This window comes from Engystomops pustulosus, chromosome 11, assembly GCF_040894005.1.
Source record: "Engystomops pustulosus chromosome 11, aEngPut4.maternal, whole genome shotgun sequence".
Lineage (NCBI taxonomy): Eukaryota > Metazoa > Chordata > Amphibia > Anura > Leptodactylidae > Engystomops > Engystomops pustulosus.
Window position 1 is genome coordinate 41,106,820 of NC_092421.1, and position 19,351 is coordinate 41,126,170.

Consider the following 19,351-nt stretch of genomic DNA (forward strand, 5'->3'; position numbering starts at 1 on the left):
AAGACACAGGCAAACATTCATAAGCAATATTATCCGCAGGGGACAGGTCAAGTACATAAGCAAGTGACAATAAGAAGAAAAAACATAAAAGAAGTTATGCTGACCTCACAAAATCCAAATTCACTTACATTCTGTTACTTACAGTACCCAGTTTCCACTGGTCCCTAATTCTTTGTCAGGAACGTCTACTCATCCAGTCATTGGTCATAAATGTGACCTGTCTCCATCCATCAATGGGTATTTCTGTGTGTAAAGATTGTCCCATGGCATAGAAACCAGTTGGGATCTGAAGATCACTGGAAAGGGATAAGCAAGTCATTTCTCCTATTTCTTTAACCCACTTAGCTAATAATGTTTTCAGGCTGGCCGACCCATTTTGTGGCCCATATGATCTGTGCCTCCTTAGAAATCTATGAAGCATTGCTTGGTGGCCGGGATGAGTGAGACAGATTTGGTCCTCTGAGAAATCTCTTTCCCACAAAAACATCTTTCTAGTAATCTGGTAATTTGGTCTACTTTGTTGCTATAAGGATCTTCCTATTTAGCTAGGTACAAAGCATTGGTATGGGCCTATATTCATATGTATTCTACCCAATCAATATCTCATGTGTGTGGGTTGCTTTAATTAGAATTATTATGCATTATGTCACATTCACCGTTTATATTCTATGTTACATTTTGCCGTCCATGTGGTGCCTCTTAAATAATGGATATTTTCAGCCTCTGTATTGTGTTTCAAGGTTTGTCTTATGAAATGCATTTTCCATTTCCACGAAGATTTATATATCATTGTGCGAAAGACAAAAGTAACTGTACATTTATAATTTAAGCCCTGAGAGTTTCGGATACTTGACTGCTATTTCTTCTATTGAATGTAAAGTATATTTACCTCAACTCAAACCTTTATACTCTTGGTATCCGACTTCTGTAGAACTGATAGAAACCAGTCTTATTCAGAACACATATGTAACGAGATGAAAGGCGCACATTTCCTAATAAGTATTTTGCGTAGGAATAGATTTGTACAAGCTCGTTAAATGTGACAATAAGTAAGGGCGTTTTCTCACAAAAAAATGTATCAATGTCAAGACATCCTTTTTATTGCTCAAGGTCAGTCTTGTCTGCCTTTTGTCTATTGTACCTATTCTCAGCACTATGACAGCTGCCTGTGGTATTAGGGTTTACAGAGAAATGAATTTAAAAAAAATGCATTATCAGAATAAGAAGCAGTAATGTTAAAGTTTGATTCCTCTGTAGACAGAAAAATAAAAAATAAATAAAATAAAATAGTTTCCAATGTTTAGGTTTCACTTCTGGTTTTGGTTTACAAACACTGATGCAATCATCCGACCAATGTCCTGAAAAGCTTTCTTCACTGCAATGTATAGAATTGTTTTTAAAAAGATTTAACAAAAACGATATAAATTTAGTAACTCTGATCCAAAAAATAAATAGGATGATGGGAACTTTGGACCACATATTTAAAGCTTGTAGTAAAGTATGTTTTTACTTCATTTATACTGCATATAGAATTTTTTTTCCAGCTTTCCAATACATTTCTTAGAAGGCTGTATTTTGTGTATTATTTTGCATCATCATTGTTAAGACAGAACCAAGCTTAGGTCCAATATATGTAAGATGTGTAAATCATACTTTTTAAAACATGTTTATGGTCCCTGCTGGGTTTGGCTAAAATACTGGGTGGCCTTGGATGTCTTTTCACAATTTGCAGCCTCTTTATTATACCTTTGTTAAAGGGAGAAGTTTCCTTACTGTTTCTATATAGAATCTGTATTTATTCAATAATACACAGGCGGTCCCCTACTTAAGGACACCCGACTTACAGACAACCCATAGTTACAGATAGACACCTCTGACCTCTGGTGAAGCTTTCTGAATGCTTTACTAGAGTCTCAGGCTGCAATGATCAGCTGTAAGGTGTCTGTAATGAAGTTTTATTGATATTCCTTGGTCCCATTACAGCAAAAAATGTTTAAACTCCAATTGTCACTGGAGCCCAAATTTTTTTGTCTGGATCTACAATTATAAAATATAGTTTTGACTTACATACAAATTCAACTTAAGAACAAACCTCCGGAACCTATCTTGTACGTAACCCGGGGACTGTCAGTATATACTTATATAGCTTATATACATGTGACTGGAGGTTCCTATTGTGTTCTGGTTCCAGTGATGACTGCAGCAATGTACATTATGTTGGTTGTCTCTATTTATTACAGTAAGGTTTACATAAGCAATGAGGTATGGTCTCGTCCTTGTCATAAAATAATGTTTTCTCTGTGTTCTGTTCAGAATACACCATCATATTTAATAAAACCTTCAACTAATGTCTCTACTTTGTTGTTTACAACATGAATATGACCTTGTCATATGCGAGGTTTGTGTTCCCAGATTACAATCTTACTGCTGCTATCACTTGACATTTCATACAAGTAGGTCATCTTCAATTCGCATATAAAGAGCTCATGCTCAGTTTACACATGGCTGCATTTTCATTGAACTAAACAAATGCAGGTCAGAAATTCTAATTGCTTTTTCTAGCAAGTTTTCCTAATCATTTCTGAAATTTGACACTTTATTTTTTTTATTAAGGACCGATTTTATTAAATAGTTGCAACATCCTCTTTTTGGTGCAAGTAAAAACCCCAGTTTCTTAGGTGGATGGAGTGGGACAGGTTTAACGGCAGGGACATTATTACTATGTAGAGTCACATACAGGTCATTATTACTACATAGTAGACATAGGGGGATCATGTCTATTCAAGCCCTATCGAGGGCTTCCACTTTAGGTGAGGACATGAAGGGGTATTATTGATAAATGGGGCGTAAAAGGGGCTAATGTGACTTCATCAGGCACATATTTGGTCATGGTGAATGTGTGTGTCATAAAAGGGGAACTATGCAGTCATGTGTGAAAGAAGCTATCGCGGCATATCAAGCCAAATGAAAAGAAAAAGTAGTGCAGTAGTTGTAATACATTATACAAAAAAATCTAAATCAACACATGTTAAAATGTCAGCTTTTTGTCATGTAAAAAGATAAGTCGAATAATTTCAGAACTTTTTGTCAACGTTTCCGCTAAAAAAATAAACTGAAATAATTTAGATTGAAAATTTATAAAATGAAATTGAAAGTGGGTTCATAGGTGTGAACACCCAACAATTTGTGGTTCTGTTCAGAATTAGCCAATCACATGTAATCTCATGTTAAAATCAGTACACATCCTCCATCATTTAACCTAATAATCGCTTTAAATGGGCAGTGCATGTCCTAACACAGTGGTGGCGAACCTATGGCACGGGTGCCAGAGGTGGCACTCGGAGCCCTTTCTGTGGGCACTCAGGCCTTCACCCCAACAACGAGTTTGCCAGCTCGAACTCAAGGCTTTCTCCTGTGATACAATACAGCCCAGGGCGTGCCAAGCTCAGCGCTATTTTAAAGCAACATCCTTGGCTGCCAGGATTACAGGAGGCACAAGAAGGTGTGGATAGAAATGGATTGCAACATATAAGTGGGTTTTGGTTGTAGCTTGGGCACTCTGTCTCCAAAAGGTTCGCCATCACTGTCCTAACACAAAATAATTATCATCGGCATCTTAACTTGAGTGTATTTTTCAGTATATGATTGTAAATTGTGGAGGTGGTGTTTTTCTTAATATTTTAGTAGATCTGACAAAGATAGTCCACCTCCAAAATATGTAATCTACTATCCAATGAAAGGAAATTGATTTGACGATAAAGACTGTGTGGTCCTATATAATCTGCACTTCTTAGCACTGAATGAGCACTATGTAGTGAATAGAGGCAGTGGTTTCCTTGTGTAAAGGGGGCAATCAGAAATTAGAAAAATAATTCCCTGCTCAAACTAATGCAAAACATTGGGGCTCATTTACTAAGGGTCCGTGGAGCGCATTTTCGCTGGGTTTCCCGGCGATTTCAATTTTGCATGGCATTTAACAAGGGATTTTGGTGCACGCGATCGCCCGCTTGATTGTGACAGGACCAGGTAAGTAAATTTGCCCCATTGTGCTGTCTCTTTGTTTGTATGAGACTATACTTTTCAAATTTCAATAATTTTCTTTTTAACCCCTTAACGCTGAAGCCACTTTTCACCTTCCTGACACGGCCCATTTTTTCAAATCTGCCCTGTGTCACTATAAATGGTTATAACTTTGGAACACTTTAACATATCCAGTTGATTTTGAAATTGTTTTTTTGTGACACATTGTACTTCATGTTGGTTGAGAAATTTAATCAATATGTTTAGTATTTATTTATGAAATAAATGGAAATTTGGCAAAAATTTTGAAAAAAACTATGTTTTCCAAATTCAAAATTTTCTACTTTTTGGAAAGTTGGTCATATCACTAAAATAACTTGATAACTTACATTTTCCATATGTCTGCTTTAACTTGGCATCATTTTTCAAACATCTTTTCCTTTATTTAGGATGTTAGGAGGCTTATAACTTTAGGTGCAATTTTTCAGATTTTCACGAAAATCATCAAAACCTACTTTTGGAGGGTCAATTTAGTTAGAAGTGACTTTATAAGGCCCACATGACAGGAAACCCCCACAAATGACACCATTTTAGAAACTACACCCCTCAAAATATTCAAAACAACCTTTGGGAATTTTGTTAACCCTTTGAGCGTTTCATGAGCGTGAAAGATAAATGAAAGTGAAATTAGAGAAATGTAATTTTATCTTACTATAGATTCATTGAACACTAAAATTTGCACCTTCACAATGGGTTAAAAAGGAAAATGCATTTTACAATGTTGAGGGCAATTCCTCCTGAGTATGCCAATACCCCTTTTGTCACTGTACCCTGCTGTACGGGCACAGGGGGGCACTTGGAATGGAAAGAGCGTTGTTTCGTTTTTGGAGGGCAAATATGGCTGAAAAAGTTTTCATGTGTCAGGATGCATTTGGAGAGCCATAATGGTACCAAAACAAAGGAAAGCCCCAACATGAGACACCATTTTGAAAAGTACACCCCTTGGAGAGTTTAGCAAGGTGTAATTTGTGTATTTGCCCCAACAGGTGTTTGATTCAATTAGGCCCCAAAAAGGAAAAAAGGTGAAAATTTTCTCAAAAAAAGTCACTTTTACCCCAAATTTTTGTAAGCCACAAGGGATAAAAGATGAAACACCCCCCATAAATGTGTAGAACTATTTCTCCTAAGCACAGAACTGCACCACTTTTGCATATAAAGTGTTGTATGGGTACACAGTAGGGCTCAGAAGGGAATGAGGGTCTTTGGCCTTTTAGAAGCCAGATTTGACAATCATCCTTTACATGTGTCAGGATGCATTTGGAGAGCCCTAGTGGTACCAAAACAGAGGGGAACCCCAACAAGTGTCACCATTTTGGAAAGTGCACCCTTTGGAGAATTTAGCAAGGTGTAATATGTGTATTTTCCCCTACAGGTGTTTGCTTCAATTAGGTCCCTAAAAGGAAAAAGATGAACATTTTCCCAAAAAAGTCACTTTTACGGCTAATTTTTGTATCCCATAAGGCATTAAAGATGAAACAACCCCAAAAAAATGTGTACTAGCATTTCTCCCGAGTATAAAATTGCCCCACACATGCAAATAAAATGTTGTATGGGTACGCAGTGAAGCTCAGAAGGGAAAGAGGGGCGTTGGACTTTTAGAAGCCAAATTTGACAGACATCCTTTACGTATGTCAGGATGCATTTAGAGAGCCGTAGTGGTACCAAAACAGAGGGGAACCCCAACAAGTGTCACCATTTTGGAAAGCACACCCCTTAGAGAATTTAGCAAGGTGTAATATGTGTATTTGTCCATAAAGGTGTTTGATTTAATTAGGACTTAAATAGGAAAAAGTTAAAAATTTTCCTATAAAGGTCATTTTACCCCTAATTTTTTATAGCCACAAGGGATAAAAAAAATGTAATAACCCCCCAAAATGTGTAAAGCTATTTCTCTCAAGTGTAGAAGTACCCCACATGTGTATATAAAATGTTGTATGGGCGCACAGTAAAAGGAAAGGGGAATGTTTGCCTTTTAGAAGCCAAATTTGACAGAAATGTTTGACATGCATTTGGAGAACCCTAGTGGTATAAAACAGATAAGAATCCGAAAAGTGACCCTAATTTTTGAATGCACACCCCTTAGAGAATTTTGCAATGTGTAATATATGTATTTGCCCCTACAGGTGAATGATCCAATTAGGCCCTAAACATTAAAAAGGTGAACATTTTCCTATAAATGTCACTTTACCCCTAATTTTTGTAAGCCACAAGGGATAATATATTAAATAACCCCAAAAAAGGAGTGAAACTATTTCTCCCGAGTGTAGAAGTACCCCACATGTGCATATAAAATACTTTATGGGCGCACAGTAGAGGAAAAGAGGGATGTTTGTCTTTTAGAGGCCAAATTTGACAGAAATCCTTCACATGTGTCAGGATACATTTGGAGAGCCGTAGTGGTACCAAAACAGAGGAAAACCCGAAAAGTGACCCTAATTGTTGAATGTACACCCCTTGGGGAATATAGCAAGGTGTAATATGTGGTATAGTGTAATACATGTGGTGAAATGAGCATTTTGAACATATAGGTGGTTTCCAAATATCATGTGCAATGGAGTCCGAGATGGAAATTGCAATTATTTCTGGAACGTTCAGTGCCCGTTATGTGGCGCCCCATATGAAATAATGGAGGGTTATAGGGAGCATCGTAACCTAACAGTTGTTACAATTATTCATTTTACCGAAATTAATTCACAACAGGTTGGGCGTGAATTGTGAATGTCTAGTGTATAAGGAGGTAGAATATACCAGGGGACCAACTAAACTTTTGTCACTCTGGAGTTGTCGCAGGTCTCTTAGTAGTATGTAGTGTCCATCCTAACTTCTCTTTTGGAACAGACTCTTTATTGAGTCCTACCATTAGAAGCAGCAGAATTCACCGGGAAAATGCTGTCCTGGCAAAACACAGGAACATCTAAACCAGAGGTACTGGGGCCCCGTCCTTCTTGTCCCAATATTAGTTTCCTAATATCTTCCTCTTGAAAATGGAGAAATGATACGGCAGGACCTGCACATTGGAACAGCTCGTAAGAGTTGTACACCATAATCTGTACAATGTGCACGGCCAGCGCTTTTGTACCAAATCTTGTTTTTTCGTAGGGAAATTTTCACCAAGTGTTGCTCTTATTCACCCTAGCGATGCCCATTGTGACGAATATTGCTGCTTTTGGCTGGACCAAATCGACCAGCCAATAGCGGCAAACATGGACAGAGGGGGGCAACAAAACCCCTCTGGCCCGCAAGGCAAAATTGGTGGCTGTCAGGAACAGCCGCCACCCTGCCCCGATCACCGTGTCTACAGACATGGTGACCGCTATTACTTACGTCATAAGTAAATTCGCTGCTATTGGCTGGTCTGAATTGATGAGCCAGTAGCAGCGATCATGTGGGGGGGGCGTAACCCTTCTGGTCCATGAGGCAGGATGAATGGCCCTCAGGAACAGCCGCCGTCTTGCCCCGATCACTGTGTCTGAACCGTGTTGGCAAGTCACTACCCGCCGCACCGTTCTATAACAATGCGCGTTGGGAATAGGCTATACAATCTTTATTTATTTTTTAAGCAATTTAGACACATAATGGCTCATTTTTTGCGAGATGAGATGCACTGTAAAAAAAACTTAATTTTAGTGGGTTTTTAGCTTATTGAAGCAATTTTATTAACTTTTTACGTGTGGAGGAAAATAAAATCATCAATTCTTGTTTTGGATTTTTAGCATTTTTTTTGGGGGGTGTTCACTGTAGCATAACAATAATATATTATCTTTATTCTACGGATCACTACGATTACGGTGATACCTCATTTATATAGTTTATTTCATATTTGTCCAATTTTATTGAAGGAAAACTAGAATAGAAAAAATTGCATTTGTTTTAGTATTTCCATTTTTATAGCAGCATAACTATAGTATTTTTTGGTTGACGGAGCTGGTTGTAAGCTTATTTTTTGCGTGACAAGTTGTTCTTTTCATTGGTATCATTTTGGTGCTTGTAACTTTTTCGGATAACTTTTTAGAACATTTTTTGTAAAGCAATTTGATAAAAAGTTTAAATTTTTGGCATGTTTTTGGCGTTTTTTTTTTACCATGTTCACCGAGGGGGTCCAATTATGATTAGGATTTATTGTACAGATTGTTACGGACGCAGCGATACCAAATAAGTGGGGTTTTTTTGTGATTTAGTGTTTTTTATACTTTATTACTTGTGTACAGGGAAATGTGGTGTTTGGGGGGACTTTCACTTAATTTTATTATTTATTTTTATTTAAAAAAACCTTTATTTATTTATTTTTACTTTTTTTACAGTTACTGCCATCTAAGCTTGAACAAGTGATCTTCTGATCACTTGTTCAAGCATTTTTACAGGTTACACAGTGCAATACAGATGTATTGCACTGTGTAATGTAAGACACTGAGCATGCTGCGCATGCCCAGTGTCTTACAGCCGGGTCCTGCCAGGAGGCAGGGACCCGGCACCGGGATGAAGATCTCGCAGCCCCGGGCACCGGCAGTCCCGGGGCTGCGATCGGAGCAGCGGACCCCCCCGGTAAGCGCCGCGGGGGGGGTCCGATTCCCTCTTCTTAAACTTTAAATGCCTCTAACACGCCGCGGTCAGCGCGACCGCGGCGTGTTAGGGGTTAACACCCGCGATCGGAGAAATCTCCGATCGCGGGTGTTAGGGGCAGGTGTCGGCTATGATATATAGCTGACACCCGCAGCTTCTGGCCCCGGCTCCGTTCAGGAGCCGGGGCCAGAAGCATGACGTAATAGTACTGCATTTTGCGGGAACGCACCTCCCGCCATGCAGTACTATTACGTCAAATGTCGGGAAGGGGTTAAGTCCAGTTAGAAATTAAAGAAAAAATAATTCACTATGCATTAAAAAAAGGCTTATAAATCCTAAATAAAACTAAAAATTTAAAAATAAATTGAAAAAAATTATAAATGCTCCTGTGTGTCATTAAACTACTAAATCCACAAATATACTAAAAATACTTGGTCATTAAAGGGGGCTCTTACTCATAGATCCAGGCACTGTGACTGCGGTAATATTCTTATATTTGTTATCCATGGCCTTCTTTTTAAAATAAACTTTTAACCCCTAGGCGCACCAGGACGTTATAGTACGTCCCCGGGGCTAGATGCTTAGCGCACGGGGACGTTCTATAACGTCCTGCTTCTGGCACCGGCTCACGAACGGAGCCGGTACCAGAAGCAGCGACTGTCAGCTGTCTAGTACAGCTGACAGCCTGCGCTAACACCCGCAATCGGAGCCGGCTCCGATCGCGGGTGTTAACCCCTTGCACGCCGCGGTCAAACATGACCGCGGCGTGTAAGGGTGTTAGCGCTGTGGATCAGATCCCCCGTGCCGCTTACCGGGGGATCCGATCCTCTTCCGGGCAGCTCCGAGGACTGGCATGTGCCCCGGAGCTGCCCGGTCTCCATGGCAGCCAGACCCCTTCCGGGTCTGGCTGTAAACTGTCTGAGCATGCGCAAGCTTGCTCAGACAGTTTACACTGCTCTACAATAAAATAGTATTGTAGAGCAGTGTATTGAACTTAAACCAGTGATCAGAGCATCACTGGTTTAAGTTCAAGTATGTATAAGTAAAAATATGCAAAAACAGTTAACACTACACATTATAATAAATAAAAAATAAATACATAAAAATATAAGCCCCTAAAATGTCACTTTCCCATAAAAAAACTTAATAAAGTATAAAAAACATAAAAACACAAAAAACCCCCGCATATTTGGTATTGCCGCGTCCGTAACAATCTGCATAATAAAACAGAATTGTTACTGGACCCGCACGGTAAACGCCGGAGGAAAAAAACGCAAAAAACATTCCGAAAAAAGATAATTTTTAATTAATACCCTATAAAAAATGCTCTAAAAAGTGATTTAAAAAATGTTATGCACTCCAAAATAAGCCCACTAAAAAGAACAACTGTTCTCGCAAAAAATAAGCCCCTAACAAGATTTATCTGCCAAAAAATAAAAAAGTTATGCATATAAAAAGATGGTGATGCTAAAATGAATAAGATTTTCTCCAAATTAGTTTTTATTCAGTACAATTGAATAAAATACACAAAACCCCCACATATTTGGTATCCCTGCGTCCGTAACAATCTGTATAATAAAACAGAATCGTTATTAGATCCGCAAAGTGAACCCCGTAAAAAACAACCTAAAAAAACTCTCTGATAAAGATGATTTTTTATTAATGCCCTTTAAAAATGCTCTAAAAAAGTGATTTTAAAAAGTTACGCAATCTAAAATAAGACCACTAAAAGAGCTATCATTCTTGCAAAAAATAAGCCCTTAAACAGATTTTTGAGGTGAAAAATAAAAAAGTTATGCATATGAAAGACGGTGATGCTAAAATTAACAACAATGTTGCCAAATTACTTTTTATTCAGTAAAAATGGGAAAAAATAAAAAAATATATATAAATGAAGTATTTTCATAAACGTGGCGACCCAAAGAATAAAAATAATATACTATTTTCATGGTATGGTTAACGGCCAAAAAAAAAAACACATAAAAATTTTCCTAAAAATTGATGATTTTCATTTCCTCCACCAACAAAGAGTTAATTAAATCTCACCAATTAGCTATAGATGCCCCAAAATTATGTATTAGAAAAGTGCATCTCATGTGGCAAAAGAAATAAGCCCCTATAGGTCCTCAATAAAAAAAAGAAAAAAATTATAGCCTGTACAATGTGACATAGCAAATCTGATTTGAATGGCGCCTCCTTCCCTTCTATGCCCGGCCGTGCGCCCATACAGCAGGTTACCACCACATGTAGGGTATCGGTGTACTCGGGAGAAATTGCGTATCAAACTTTGTGGAGCCTTTTTTCATTTTATCCATTACAAATGTTTAATTTTCCACCCAAAATGAGTGTATTGTGAAAAAATATTACAATTTGCAGACTCCACCTCCATTTAGTTTTAACCCCTATAAAACACGTAAAGGGTTAACAAATTTCTTAAAAGTGGTTTTTCATACGTTGAGGGGTGTAGTTTCCACAATGGGGTAATTTACGAGTCTCACTATTATTTAGGCCTCTCAGTGTCAATTAGAAGTTGAGCAGGTCCATCTAAATACAGGTTTTGGCGATTTTACAAAAAATGTGAAAAATGGCACCCAAATTCTGAGCTTCATAACATTCTAGTAAAATATGTGGAATCTGAAAAAACCATGCCAACATAAAGCAGACATTTGGGAAATGTAAGTTATGAATTTATTTGGGTGCTATGACTTTCTGAATCAAAAGTAGAGAATTTAGAACGTTGAAAATAAAGAATTTTTCAAAATTTTTGCCAAATTTTGTTTTTTTCATAACTAAACGCAAAAGATTTCATCCAAATTTTTAAACTAATTTGAAGTACAATGTGTCACGAGAAAACAATCTCAAAATCCCCTGGATATCTCACAGCGTTCCCACGCTATAACCACTTATAGTGACACAGGCCAGATTTGAAAAATGGGGCCGCGTCCTTTAGGCCAAAAGATGCTGTGTCCCGTAGGGGTTAAGATTATGGTAAAAGTTCTGGCAGCTCTGGCTGCATATATTCTCACATTTGCCACATTTATTAAAGCTCCAGTTTTCTATCTGACTTTGCACTGAAAAGAATGTGCAAACTGCTTGCACATACATAAAGAGTTTGCGCCAATTTTGAGTTGCGGCTGCTCCGTCTGACAAAACAGAAAAAACGTGCACATAATGGCGCGTGTTACTGTTTAGTCGGAGTTTGCGCCACTTTTATTACTGACTTGCGCCACAATTCTGCAGCAAGAACAAAGTGCACCAAAAAAATGCAGGAGGCGCAAAGATTAATAAAGACCATACTCCATTTTTATTAATTTGGCGCACTCTTATATATTTTTGATTAGACTATCCAAAATATATCAAATATCCTATAATTCCTTAATACTCAATCTTGCAAAGGTATCCGCTGCCTGTAACCTATATAACACCGTGGCATCCCTGTATAGCAGCTTAGATGCTTTCCTATGACATTCCAGGAAGCAATAGGCAGCGACAGGAAAATAACCAAGTCCTCTCCCTAATCCCCTATCCTATTTTATCTGATGGACTGAGCTGCAGCTAAAGCATCAGTCTGCGACTGGAAGAGGAAGACGCTTAACAAGATGTGACCAGGTGCCGCTTGTGACTATCTCCTGGTTTCCAAAGGTGCTACTCATGGTTAGTTCACCATGTGTATCTCTTTGGTCATCTTTGGTTGCCTGGTGTTTGGAAGCCTTCCTTTTTTTTGCTTTTCCTGTCCATCTCAGTGCAGCTGCACTTTTCACTCTGTCAGTGATGGACCGAAATCAAGGTATGTCACCCATAGTCCTACACCCACCCATACAGCTAACTAGTAACTTGTTAATACTCTCTTCTCTATGCAATTATTGCTTGTTTGCTATTTATTATTTTCCTCATTCAATTTGTGCTGCCACTTCCTGTGGCCAAAGGATTAACTTCTGAGCAGTTTGTAATCTGATTTCACAGAAAGCACCGGATGCCTTCTGTACTGCATAGAGACTGTAGATTTATAAAATGCAGACACTACCACGGAAATATTATACATAACAATTATATTACATCTATTCTTTACAAATGTTTGCCTACTGGTGTAAAGTCTTCTAGTTTACCTTATCTGGATATTGCAGGCTCATGTAAAGAGCCACATATCCTGTACCTGTAGTAGGAAGCCTTACAGCTGCTGTGTCCGACATGCACTGGAAATGCATAGAAGATGTCTTTAAGTTGTCTTACACTGAACACTTTATAGATCGGTGTATGGGTTTCACAATCTTCGTTCTCTAAGTTTATGAACATATTAATATGCTTAATATTCTATGCTATATATGCAATCTAAATATCACATATTGCATGAGATATGTTTTTATTTATGCAGAATTTGGTTTTGGGGGCACTGAGGTGAAAACCACAGCATACAAACAGTAGCCACAACATACACCATATAAAAAGATGGGTCAATCTAGAAAGATCTAGAAAACAAAGAAATCAGTAGAAGGTTCTGAAAGAACTTTACAAAGTTTTTCAGTCACCAAATTTTTGTTAATGACAGGAATTAGTAGATAGGGTTCAAAACAGTGGTTATACAAAATCTAATAGAGTATGAAGCAAAATATAATATAAACACAGCATTTTGGGTAATGACTGTGTCCGAAGATGTATGCCTTTACAGGAAAGTTGTATAGGTACAATAGGGTCACGTAGAATTGTGTAGGTCTGATTACAGAATTGTATGCATTTATCCACAGCCAGAACATATTAGCAACTTACAGTGTCCAGTCACAAATTACATAAACATAGGAACAATAAGAAGGCATAACATTCCAAAAATAATACACCTATAATCTAAATTCAATTAAAGAGTTCATTGGGGCACATTTACTAAGAAAATGGAAACTTTATGATAACTTCACTAAAAATGCTCTGCCTGTGTATAATGCTGGGTGCAACTGATTCATTAAGAATGTGCCCCAGAAATCATGAATCTGACGCTTTCCCCGCAATGGCCGACAGAGTTCACCAACTTTTTTGTGTTGCGCCTTTAACATAGGGTGTGCGACACAATTTGCATTTTAAATGCACGCAAATCTCCTAATTCGTGTTGCATGGAGGCCAGCGCAGCTGCACCACAAAAGGGTCGCGTGCAATAGCGCCACAGACACTTCTTAAATACCTGTGCATGCAGTTTTCCCCTACAAGAACGTGCAAAGTCCAACAGAAGTGCAGGGCACAGCCCTTAGTAAATGTTCCCCATTGTCTTGTAGGGCTAAAACTAAACTATTCCAATAATAATAATAATAATAATAATAATAATAATAATATTCAATAATGGACATTTTATACTAATACAACATCTTTCGCTATACTATATCAGTTCTGTCGGGTTTTCCAACATCTCCTCACATAATAACCATTAATTCCATCTAAAGATGCTTTACAGAAATTAACAACTAGTCACCAGTCCATTTAATTACGAATGGGGCGGAAGAAGAGAAGGTCACTACAGCTCAGGAGGCCAATAATTCTAATTGCTGCTAACTTATCTGCATTATGGTCTTCAGAGACTTTGACCCTGAGCCAAATAGCATGTTGAGATTTTTTACTATTATTATTATTTATTTTTAGGGTATCGTTAATTCCATGGTGCTGTACAATCAATAAAAGGCTCACAAACATTACAAACAGTGATCAGGAGACAAGTGGGGGGAGGACTCTGCTCGTGAGGGCTCATAATCTATGTCCTTGATGGATAATTTATTGAAAAAAGACACAGATGTGCCACATGTAATGCAAATTAATTAACCCTCTCTATCCAGACAAAAGCCCCTCCTATGGAGGAGTGGGAAATACAATTGTATTAGGATCTGGTTGGCATAAAATTGTAATTGATGCTGAAGATGTCCTGGTATATAGGGAGTACCGTGTAAAGCACATTTTCACCAATTGTCCGATACAGTATCTATCCGAATAGGAATACATTACTGTAGGATTGGTAATGGTGACGTGCTTATACTTATTGAATAAACAAGACCTCCATCACAGTAGTTTGGAAAACCCATCCTTTTAGATGGTCTTTTCTTTTCTAATTAAATAGGATATCCCTTACTCCTAAAAATGGCAAGACTAAGACCATGGAAAACTAGTATTGGATTTGAACGGGCCTTCAAGAATGGTAAATCCTAGTACTCATTCCTTACATAGGTTAAGATTATAGGACCTTTTAAACAGTGCGATTACGATTCTTAGCAAGGGGATTACAAGTCATGACGTGTCACTACAAGGGTATATTCCCATGTATCACATCCGCTGAAGACATTTATGTATACATTTAATTTGTCTCAACTAAAAAGCAGCAGTTTACAAAATTACCGAGCTTTGGTTGAACAAAAGGCTTTTACAGAACAGAACTACATCAATGTCATGTATTGAAAACTGAATGTGTTCCCATAAAAACCCTTAAAAACTCAACTTTTGAAAACTGCACCGTAATTGGTTTTGACAAAAACAATTCTTTTGCCAAAAAAATAAGATGGGGTCAGATACTATTTTCCGCTTTTAATGTGGGTTAGGCCTTATTGCCAGGAGAATGTCACACTTATTGTATACAAAAAAAATAACAATTATTAAAATATAATAATGCCTTTTCTCCAAAACAACAAAGTGATTCTGGCAGGACTGACTAACACTTATTGCTGTGGTGTCATTTGAATCTCCTTTCTTTTGGCGATGTGATTCTTTTGGGGCTGATGGCTTTTTTGATCTTTCTATTATATCTGACCTGCTCTATTCTATTCACTATTTTACATATATACCTGCGTGGACCCTTTTTTAATTATATGTAACTATAGCTCATGTTAGATTTTATTTTTTAAGGTAGGTCTTATTTTCTGGGGAACATAGGGGGAGATTTATCATTTGGTAGGATTTGGCGCAGATGCCTATGTGTTAGAGTGGCAGGTTTCCAACAGTCTGCTTTATTGTACTGTGTATGTGGAATGTTAAATGCCTTCAGCTGTGTGCGAATAGACTGCACTTGTTGCACTTATGTTTAACATCTGCTCAATTTCTGCCTTTTTGCAATGTTTTTTGCACAGGAAATTATCAGATACCTCAAAACATAAAATTGAGCAAAAACTTTAAAATTTAGCAATTTATCTGCCGTGAGTTTGGTTTCCTACATTGCACAGCATCTATCTTCCCGTTGTTTTTTTCCTTGTGTTCGCCTGATTTATTTTCAGCATTTTTTAAAACTTGTGCTTATGCAGGTGCTAAAATACACCTACTCTAAGCAGCTTACAGAGCACGGGCCCAGCAAATCTAACTGCATGTTGTTTTTGTTTGGATAGTACTGTGTGTTGCCGAGGATTTATAGCACAATTCTGGAGACTTGCCCCAATGCACACATTGGGGAACATTTACTAAGAATAGTGCCTCTTACCTGCAAACATTACCTAGGCAATGAGCATGTCCCCTCCCCCTTGGCAATGAGCATGTAACCCTTGCCCTATGGCAACGAGCCATTTTTCGTGTGTGCTTGACTTATTTGTCCTACAGGACCATACCTGCAGCAGACTACTTTGAATTCAAAGGATTATGTCGATGACTAGCATTTTGCTAACAAATAATAACAAGGGTGTGCCTGCGTTATTATTTCAATAACATTTTCTATATGTTAATAAAAGTGTTTTTTTTTCTTTGCAACACTCTTCAAAGTTTGCCATGGTAGTGGTGCTGACTAGTTGACAATGCTCATTACTAAGGCCTGGCCTTAGTGTTTGCTTTTTTTTTTGCCAAATTCACACTAATGCCAATTCCATTACCCCAGTACCCACAGCCAATATAGATGTCGTGAAGAGCCGGTACAAACTGTACATGAACGTAGGGCGGCTGCAGGCTGTTATTGTTGCGCTGGAATAGCCCCCTAACAGTAGGCTTTCCCCTTTAGTAATGGTAGGCTGCTGCTTTTTTTGTATCTGGCTGATTTTGAAAACAGGGGGGACACCTCATTTCTGGCCTGGAAAAAAAAGCAGTGTGAGTTCCCCCCAATTAATAGGGGAGGCCCTATGCATTTTTTTCATTGTTGGCCAAAAAAAATGAAAGAAAAAAAGCGGTGTGAGTTCTCCCCTATTTTCCAAATCAGCCAGATACAAAAAAGCAGCAGCCTGCCATTACTGAGCTGGGATAGCCCGCTGTTCAGGGGATATTCCAGCGCAACAATAACAGCCTGCAGCCGCCCCGCTACCTCACCATGTATAGTTGGTCAGGTAGTAGTTTGTACCCAGGTCTTCCCGACACCCGTGGTGGCGGTGAGTACCAGGGTAATGGTATTTGCATTAGTGTGAATTTGGCAAAAAAAAAATAAAACAGAAACATTGGCCAGTCCTTAGTAATAAGCAGCGTCAACTAGACAGCACCACTACCATGGCAAACTTTGAAGAGTTTTGCAAAGAAACCCCCCCCCCACTTTTATTAACAAATAGAAAATTTTATTGAAACAAAAAACGCAGACAACCCTCATTGACCATTTTATTTGTTAATAAAAAAGCTCGTCATTGACGTAATCCTTTGAATCTGAAGTAGTTCACAGCATATATGGTCCTGGACAAAAAAAAAACAAACACACACACAAAAAAAGGGGTGGGGAACATGCTCGTTACCAAGGGGGAGAGGACATGCTTGTAATCTAGGGGGAGGACATGCTGGTTGTCTAGGTCAGCGATTTTCAACCTTTTTTGAGCCGCGGCACACTTTTTATACTTAGAAAATCCTGGGGCACACCACCAACCAAAATAGCACAAAATGATATTATTATGACTATATTATACATATAGTTAATAATATAGATTCTAAATTTATTTTACTCACTCAGTGTGAAACCTGGGCCTGTTTCGATAAAAAACAAAAGGGATATCCTGGCAGGAATGGTGGAAAGACACACACGAAGCTCTTCCTCAATAGTTCTCAGTTTCTCCCTGTTTTTAGTATATGGTGCTGATTATTATGTGGCTCATATACTGCAAAATAAAGGGGTACAATGAGAAGTACTATGGCCATGAGGCCAGAGTACAAGTGCCAGCTCAGCATATGAGCTGGTACTTGTAGTACTCCAGCCTCATGACTATAGTATTTCTCATTTTACATTTCTCATTGTTATATGCAGTACACTGCTGGAGTACTAAAAGTACCAGCTCTGCCAACAGTTCATACACTCAGGCAAAAGCTCATATAGTCAGCATTATTGGCGGGCATTACCTTGGTGGTGGGCAAATGCGAGAGTCTCTCCGCTCTCAGGATGATGCGCCGGCCTTGGTGACGTCATTTTGTTGCACGAGGTTCAAAGCTTGCGAATGTGTTATTGTACACGTCTCCTACATTGTAAGAAGTGGTGACTGCGCATTGCCAGGAAACAAAACACAGGGGGCACCATAGTTTGGGGAACTTTCCACGCGGTACACTCGACCATGTGTCACGGCACACTAGTGTGCCACGGCACACTGGTTGAAAATCACTGGTCTAGGTAATGTTTGTGCAACGCCCCTGCCAACGTATAGGCAAGGGGTTAGTTGCGAATAGGGCCCTCTAGTGAGCCTACGCAACTCACCCAGAGGACAATTCAGGGATAACTTAGGTAATTTGCAGCTGTAGCCTCTGCCTGCAAAGGCAATGGTTAAATGGGTGTTATCCAATCAGTTGGCTGTATTGTAAAATGGAGTGTGATTAGAGAGGTGCTACCGGCTGACCAGGGGTGAGTATAAAACCCCTGTGCAGTGGGAGTACATGGTCTTTGAGCACATTGACAGAGTGAACAGAGAGATAGTGTGTGCATCACACCTTTTGTGCTGTCACAGAAACCAATCCCAGGAACTGAGTCAGGAGACTCTAACCCAGAGTTGTAGCTTCCACAGCTCCATCTCAATTATGCCAGCCTGCATATACAATTAGGCTGGTGCACTATTCCTGCGGACCACTCTTCACGACCACTCCAGTACCAGAACCGGAATCTGTTGTTTGACTGTTCTGGCCCGTTGCCTGCTACCTGTTGTTCAATAAAGAACTGTGAGTTGATTTGCACAATGTTGCCTCCGTCTGATCCCTGGATATGGCTGTCTACCACCATGGGCTTCCCCATCCATTACCTAGGGACTCATCTTGCAGACACATAGGAGTTGCCCCAGGGAGAAACCAGTACATCAGCCTCTCCCTCTTTATTTCTCACACCACCTGCTGGAGACCTGCCAGGCTGTAGGAAATCCCTCTGGTCCCCGTATCAAGCACCGTAAAAACAGCATGCCCTAGCCTGCAATAGCCAGCCATTCCAGTATTCTGGGCCCTGGCTGCCTCCAGAGCCCAAGAAAAGACTAGGCCCCGGTGGGGGAAGTTGCATTTGTGCCAATTAAGGGGTTAACCAGAACTATAAAGGGAAAAACGTCAGTAGGAACAGATACATTTTATGTGTATGGAGACAGAAAAGTCAGGGTGGGGCGCAACTATACACTAGTGGACTCTGAGATGAGCGGAGCGTGCAGGAAGAAGATTTCATGGTGGGCGGTTGAGGGGACAGGTAGAAAAAGATTACAGAGACCGGTGATGAAAAACACAGAAGCATTTCAAAATAATATGGCCAGCCACCCAAAGATTCATGCAGAATGTGCATCAGAAATCCTGAATCTGGTGCCCCCTGCACACTACACAGGCAATCTGCACATAGTGCACACTG

The 19,351-nt window shown here is 39.1% G+C and overlaps 1 protein-coding gene across 1 annotated transcript in view; it reads left to right on the forward strand.

Moving 5' to 3' along the window:
* Positions 1–12,166: 12,166 nt before the first annotated feature.
* The window catches only part of LRIT1 (leucine rich repeat, Ig-like and transmembrane domains 1), a 35,439-nt gene continuing 28,254 nt past the window's right edge, over positions 12,167–19,351 (forward strand). The window contains exon 1 of the mRNA XM_072129969.1: positions 12,167–12,427. Within this exon, the coding sequence (XP_071986070.1) occupies positions 12,306–12,427 (122 nt within the window). The 5' untranslated portion in view covers positions 12,167–12,305. The remainder of the gene's footprint in view (positions 12,428–19,351) is intronic.